This window comes from Podarcis tiliguerta (assembly GCF_965153285.1).
Source record: "Podarcis tiliguerta genome assembly, chromosome: 18".
Lineage (NCBI taxonomy): Eukaryota > Metazoa > Chordata > Lepidosauria > Squamata > Lacertidae > Podarcis > Podarcis tiliguerta.
In genome coordinates this window covers 2,972,342-2,979,628 of record NC_139551.1, presented here as the reverse complement: position 1 = coordinate 2,979,628, position 7,287 = coordinate 2,972,342, and the positions used below count along the sequence as shown (strand labels likewise).

Sequence of the window (7,287 nt, the reverse complement as noted above, 5' to 3'; positions counted from 1 at the left end):
TATTCCAGTTCAATTTGTTTATTCAGCAAATCCTTTCCCTCTTTACCTTTATCTTTATCTTGGTCTTAATATATTATAACTTTAACTTTTCACCTTTTAACATTCCATTTTTGCATACTCCCTCATTCCATTGTTACTAAAAAAACCCTTAACCTCAATCCAACATCATTCTAACATTCATTAATTTTACAATATTTCTGTAGATAGTCTTTAAATTTCTTCGGCCCCCCACAAGTTCTGAGGGACGGTGGACCGGCCCCCTGCTGAAAAAGGTTGCTGACCCCGGTGTCATCCATTTGCTGGAAACGGTACGACTGTGATTTCCAGTTTGGGGCCTGTTTATTTGTTTCATAAAACTTACACACCGCTTGATTGCAAACAAGGAAATCCTCGAGGAAACAATAAAACCATCAATTTGAAACATCAGCAGCAACAATCAAAGGTTTTCAAAAAAAGTTACAATGACAGACTAAAAACAGAAACTATCATCAGCTTTCTAAACATGCGGGCAGGATTCTCCGGAAAAAATGTTAAAGGGTGACAAAAAGAACACTGCAAAGGCTGACATCAATAGGTAGGAAGTTCCAATGGTTTTTTTTTAAAATGAGAAGGCACTGACTGTTTATAGAAATGCAGCTATTTTGTTCTTGGCATCTGTCTGTCTCGAGAGACGACGGTTCAAAGTTTTTCCATGAGAGGGTTTCTTAGGTGTTTAAGGCACAGGATGACAAGTGGGCCTCTGGGCATGTTAAGATCGCCGGTGGCTTTGCAGAGCACCCAGTATTTGGGCGGCTGTATAAATGTAACCTAAGATATGCAGATGACGACACAACCTTGATGGCAGAAAGTGAGGAGGAATTAAAGAGCCCTTTAATGAGGGTGAAAGAGGAGAGCACAAAATATGGTCTGAAGCTCAACATCAAAAAAACGAAGATCATGGCCACTGGTCCCATCACCTCCTGGCAAACAGAAGGGGAATAAATGGAGGCAGTGAGAGATTTTACTTTCCTGGGTTCCATGATCACTGCAGATGGTGACAGCAGCCACGAAATTAAAAGACGCCTGCTTCTTGGGAGAAAAGCAATGACAAACCTAGACAGCATCTTAAAAAGCAGAGACATCACCTTGCCAACAAAGGTCCGTATAGTTCAAGCTATGGTTTTCCCAGTAGTGATGTATGGAAGTGAGAGCTGGACCATAAAGAAGGCTGAAGAATGGATGCTTTTGAATTCTGGTGCTGGAGGAGACTCTTGAGAGTCCCATGGACTGCAAGAAGATCAAACCTCTCCATTCTGAAGGAAATCAGCCCTGAGTGCTCACGGGAAGGACAGATCCTGAAGCTGAGGCTCCAAGACTTTGGCCACCTCAGGAGAAGAGAAGACTCCCTGGAATTGACCCTGATGTTGGGAAAGATGGAGGGCACAAGGAGAAGGGGACGACAGAGGACGAGATGGTGGGACAGTGTTCTTGAAGCTACCAGCATGAGTTTGACCAAACTGCGGGAGGCAGTGGAAGACAGGAGGGCCTGGCGTGCTCTGGTCCAGGGGGTCACAAAGAGGCGGACATGACTAAACAACAACAACAACATAAACGTAATCGCCTCCCTGCGCACAGAAACCCCAAACTCCTGCCTTCTTCCTCCAGCATGGAGGAAGAGCCTGGGACTCTGAATCTCTGGGTTGTGGGTTCGAGTCGCACATGGCGTGGAAAAAAAATCCTGCATTGCAGGGGGTCAGGATGGGTGCCCCTTGGGGGTCTCATCCTCTACACCTCTATGATTCGAGGAGATGGGTGATGACGGCACCGGGTTTAGGTTTGATGAGGCCCTCAGCTCCTGAAGGTCATGGGGGCCTTTATACGTCCAGCTGTCCTTTGTCCACAACAAATTGTCACTGTTTTTTGTGTCGATATGCTGCAGGTATAAGGCAGTATATAAATGCTAAGAAGAAGAAGAATCGCGGGTATAGGGCGGTATGTAAATGCAATTAATAAAAATTAAATTAAAAATATACTGCGAGTATAGGGCAGTATGTAAATGCAAATAATAATAATAATAATAATAATAATAATAATAATAATGTGAACTGCGGGTATAGGGCAGTATATAACAGCTAATAAATAATAACAGGAAGAAGAAGAAGAAGAGGAGGAATCGCGGATATAGGGCGGTATCTCAATGCAATTAATAAAAATTAAATTAAAAATATACTGTGGGTATAGGGCGGTATGTAAATGCAGCAAATAATAATAATAATAATAATAATAATAATGTGAAGTGCGGGTATAGGGCAGTATATAACAGCTAATAATAATAATAATAGGAAGAAGAAGAGGAGGAGGAGGAATCGCGGGTATAGGGCTGTATCTAAATGCAATAATAAACATTAATTTAAGAATAGCAATTAAATGCGTGCTGCTTTGGGGGAGGGGCGTTTTAAGGGAATATATATATATAAAGATGCATGTTGAACCCGGAAACGTCCCACCATATCTCCGCTCTTACCTTTTCATAGCTCTGCGGTCCCAGTAGAGAGAGGGAGGTGCGTGCGTGCTGCGTCGCTTGGATCCGTGGGCGGGGCGACGTCTGTGACGCCAGGCCGGAGGTGGGCGTGGCTTAGCGACAGAAAGAGCGAGAGGGAGGAGGCGCAGAAGGAGGAGGAAGAGGCGGCGGCGCCGGAAGTCGCCCGTGGGAGCTCGGCTTCCGCTTCCGGCTCCTCTTTCTTTCCGTTCGGCGAGGCAGGAGGTGAAGCAGGAGGGCCGCGTGGAAGGTGGGTGGCCTCGCCTCGGACGCCTGGGTCCCCCTTTCGCCCCTTTCATTTCGGGAGGGGGAGGCGGGAGGCCTTTTCGTCCTTTCGTGTATTTAGTTATCATTTACTTTTTAAAAAAAAAAGATTATAATTTACTCTTTTTTCCCCTAAAAAATTATCATTTACTGTGTGTGTATATATATATATATATATATTTACTCTTTTTAAAAAAAATATTTACTCTTTTCCCCCCCAAAAATTATCATTTACTCTCTCTCTTTCTATATATATATTTACTTTGTATCAGTGGCCCTTTCTGGGTTTTATGTCACGTTCGCAATTTAGGCTATATTTATAATTGTGCGTTTTATTACATAGAGAAGGAAAGAGAGAAAATATAACAAATTATGAATAGGACAGAAAACCCAGAAACAGACGTGTGTGTGTGTATTTATTACCGTGTCAGTTTCTGGGTTATATGTTAGGTTCATAATTTGTGTTATATTTATATTTCTGTGTTTTATATCTATAACTATCTGTTTCTGGGTTTTATGTTATATTCTTAAGTTATGTTACATTTATAATTCTGCATTTTATTATCTATCATCTATAACATTGTCAGTTTCTGGGTTTGTATATATGTATGTGTGTGTGTGTATACACAGTATATATACACACACACACACACATATATATGACATAAAACCCCAAAACAGAACAGGTATGTATGTGTATGTATGTATGTTTGTTTGTTTACATATACACACCTTGCTGCTTTTCTGTATTCTGTTTCGTTTTATTCATGTCTGTAAATTACATCGTGTCCTATATTTCTTTGTTTTATACCCACCCACTTGTGTGTCTATACACACACACACACAAAAAAAACCCCACCCAGTTTTGGGGGGGGACACACAGATATAACCTAATGTGTTTGCTCTGTGCTTTTTATACATTGCCATCTGAACTGCCCCCCTGGGACTCAAAAAGGTTTGAAGGGCTGGTGGTTAAGTCTTATAAGGGTAATGGATTTGGTATGTTCAGTGGGGGCTTACTCCCAGGTAAGCAAGCAGGGGATCTCAGCCTTTAAAACAGTGTTGATTTTGTTTAGGCCCTCCCCCAGTATTGCTCACAACCATTATTGTGTCATTATTGGGGGCATAACAGGGTAATATTCAATGTAGGATTTTAATATCTAGGTTCCCATCTTAAGCGGTGTGATTCGTGTGCCTCTGAATTTACCAGGAGGGTTTAAAGAAGCACCTCTCTGCTTCCCTTCTCCACATCTGTGAAGTGGCGATCCTGATATTGATTTGTTTTAACCACTTCATCTCTCCCCCCCCCCCCTTTCAGGTGACGCTCAACTGCCAGGATGCAGATCTTTGTGAAGACCCTGACGGGCAAAACCATCACCCTTGAAGTGGAGCCTAGTGACACTATTGAGAATGTCAAGGCGAAAATCCAGGATAAGGAAGGTGAGAATGGTTGACTGTTGGGGGTAGCAGGACACCTGCTCTGCGTGCAGAATGTCCCCATTTCAACCTCCCCAGCGGCTTCTGAAATCCTTGCGAGCTTCTGCCAGTCAAGGCAGACAGTAGCAAGCTAGTTCGACCTAGCTTAGAACAAGGCAGATTCCTGTACAGTGATACCTCAGGTTACAGATGCTTCAGGTTACAGACTCCGCTCACCCAGAAATAGTACCTCGGGTTAAGAACTTTGCTTCAGGATGAGAACAGAAATTGCGCTGCGGCAGTGGGAGGCCCCATTAGCTAAAGTGGTGCTTTAGGTTAAGAACAGTTTCAGGTTAAGAACGGACCTCCGGAACGAATTAAGTCAATCAATCTTTATTACGGTCCAGAGTCCCAACAAATTTTTACAAAGCAATACACATTTCATACAGCCTACCTCCAGGTTAAACAAGCATTTTGTTCAGAATATAGGGATCATTGGTTCTTGCAACCACCGATAAAAACTTTGCCGCTGCCAATGTTCTAGCGTTTGTCCGGTCTTCCAATAGGAGCCTGACATAGTGAGCCTCTGATTTTCCCGGGAAAGGTACCAGCAAGGGTAGTATCAGTTCAGCCCTGGCTTGCTCATATTTTGCACAGTGCAGCAAAATATGTTTTATGGAGTCGATGTCTTGAGCACACGAGCCAAGTCTGTCCTGGTAGGGAACTCCTCTCAACACTGCAGAAGGAAAGACGTTTAGTCTGGCTTTGGTGAAAAGCCTTTGATAGTTTGGTCCTGCCAGGTTTTTAATGTAAGATGTTAACTTAAAAACATGCCCATATTGTACTCCTACTGCCAGCGGACTACAGACTGCGTGTGATCGAGATCACAAGTCACTGTGTGTATTATCCCATCATCTTTGTTTTAATTAAGTACTTAACCTGAGGTACCACTGTACTGTATTGCTTCTTCAGAACCATGAGGACTACAATCTCGCTTTGTTGATATAGAGGAAGAGCCTGAAACCTCGGAGAGCCTCTGCCAGCCAGTGTAGCCAATCCTGGGCCGGTGGGTCTGACTCTGCCTAGGGCTTTCCTGCAGACGGGATTTTCATAACATCTCCTTTTGCAGGTATCCCTCCCGATCAGCAGCGTCTGATCTTCGCGGGGAAGCAGCTGGAAGATGGCCGCACTCTCTCTGACTACAACATCCAGAAAGGTACGCTTCTGGGGTGGAGAACACCACACCCCGGCCCCCTTCTGCCACACAGGACGGCAGTCTCTTATTATTATTATTTTTCTTCTTCTTCTTCTTCTGGACGCCAGTCTCTTCTTTTTCTTCTTCTGGACGCCAGTCTCTTCTTCTTCTTCTTCTTCTTCTTCTTCTTCTTCTTCTTGTTTGTTTGTTTTTTATTTCCAAAAATGAAAAATTACAAACATCAAATTCAACATCCATATTCATTTTCTAGTATAAACCTATTACATAACTAACTAACTAAATTAAAGGTAAAGGGACCCCTGACCATTAGGTCCAGTCATGACTGACTCTGGGGTTGCGGCGCTCATCTCGCTTTATTGGCCGAGGGAGCCGGTGTACAGCTTCCGGGTCATGTGGCCAGCAGGACTAAGCCGAACCAGAACAGCGCACGGAAACGCCGTTTACCTTCCCGCCGGAGCAGCACCTATTTATCTGCTTGCACTTTGACGTGCTTTCAAACTGCTAGGTTGGCAGGAGCAGGGACCGAGCAACGGGAGCTCACCCCGTCATTGCGGGGATTCGAACCGCCGACCTTCTGATCGGCAAGTCCTAGGCTCTGTGGTTTAACCCACAGCGCCACCTGTATCCCAATTAACGAAATTAAAATATACCTAATTACTCTAAACTTCTCTTTTCCATATATACAAATACAACACAGCTAGAAATTTTATATTAAAGCTTTTAGATTATAAATAATACTTCAAATTCCCCTATACCCCCTGTTCGCCTTCACCCATGTGTGATCTCATTTTATTTATTTCCGTTGTCTTGTGTCTAATTCTGCTCCTTTCTGCCTAATTCCTGATGTCCCCCATAACTGGCGACGCTGATTTAGAATTCCTGGAGTCCCCGTGAAGCTGGGTTCCCAGGCTGGCTGCCCCCAGTCTCCCCCCCCCCAAAAAAAACACCAGTATAGGACCTGCTAATTTTGCTTTCTTCCCTTGCTCAGAATCCACTCTCCACCTGGTTCTTCGTCTCCGCGGTGGAATCATCGAGCCCTCTCTTCGCCAGCTGGCCCAGAAATACAACTGCGACAAGATGATTTGCCGCAAGTAAGTTGTCTGGCTGGGTGGTATGCTTGCCGGGACGGATCCTTATCCTCTAGTCCAGAGCCTCACTGTTTCTGCGCTGTTCCCCTTACAGGTGTTACGCCCGTCTGCACCCCCGGGCCGTCAACTGCCGCAAGAAGAAGTGCGGCCACACCAACAACCTGCGCCCCAAGAAGAAGGTCAAGTAAACAGAGTGAGAGAGACAGAGCACGCGGCGGAGCGTCTCTTCTCCCCCCGGTCCCTCCCAAAATCTGGGTATCGTGCTACTTTGCCGAAACTAACACCTGTTCATTCTGGGCATTTGGTTCTTGCCCGTTAGAATAAAACTTCCATTGCACCGAACAAAGAGTGTCTCTGTCTCTTAAATGGTTTGCTTGGCCCAGTTACTGAGTCCAGATCCTCTGCCGATATGATAATCTTTGTTGTCATCGTCCCGTACAGAACAACGAAATTGCAAAAATCTACATCACGCATTCAGAAACCAACAAGCCTGCTATCCCAGCCTGGTTAGCCCCCTAAAAACTCTGATATGATATTTTAAAATACAATATACTCCCATAGAGACTCCTCTGCAACCCCAGAGTCGTCCGCGACTGCAGTGGCGTAGCGTGGGTTGTCAGCACCCGGGGCAAGGCAAGTAATTTGTACCCCCTAACCCGCGGATTTGCGCCCCTAACCCTAACCCCCAGATGGTGTGGCCGGCCCCCCCTGCACCCCCCACGCTACGCCACTGCGCGACTGGACCTAATGGTCAGGGGTCCCTTTACCTTTATGTATACCCAGGG

The 7,287-nt window shown here is 44.9% G+C and overlaps 1 protein-coding gene across 2 annotated transcripts; it reads left to right on the top strand.

Annotated features, from left to right (window-relative positions):
- Nucleotides 1-2,623: 2,623 nt before the first annotated feature.
- On the top strand, nt 2,624-6,848 carry UBA52 (ubiquitin A-52 residue ribosomal protein fusion product 1). 2 transcript variants are annotated; one of them, XM_083422003.1, is made up of 5 exons: nt 2,624-2,768; nt 4,101-4,222; nt 5,328-5,414; nt 6,403-6,505; nt 6,597-6,848. In XM_083422003.1, the coding sequence occupies exons 2-5, from the start codon at nt 4,120-4,122 to the stop codon at nt 6,688-6,690; spliced, it is 387 nt and encodes a 128-aa protein (XP_083278129.1). In that variant the 5' UTR covers nt 2,624-2,768; nt 4,101-4,119; the 3' UTR covers nt 6,691-6,848. The 2 variants fall into 2 exon arrangements, with proteins under 2 accessions (XP_083278129.1, XP_083278130.1); XM_083422004.1 differs by having other exon boundaries at nt 2,636-2,743.
- Nucleotides 6,849-7,287: the final 439 nt, after the last annotated feature.

Coding starts and splice junctions, on each gene's coding strand:
- UBA52 (XM_083422003.1), top strand. CDS start 4,120: ATGCAGATCTTTGTGAAGACCCTGACGGGCAAAACCATCACCCTTGAA. Junction 4,223..5,327: donor GAAAATCCAGGATAAGGAAG/GTGAGAATGGTT, acceptor CTCCTTTTGCAG/GTATCCCTCCCGATCAGCAG. Junction 6,506..6,596: donor GACAAGATGATTTGCCGCAA/GTAAGTTGTCTG, acceptor TTCCCCTTACAG/GTGTTACGCCCGTCTGCACC.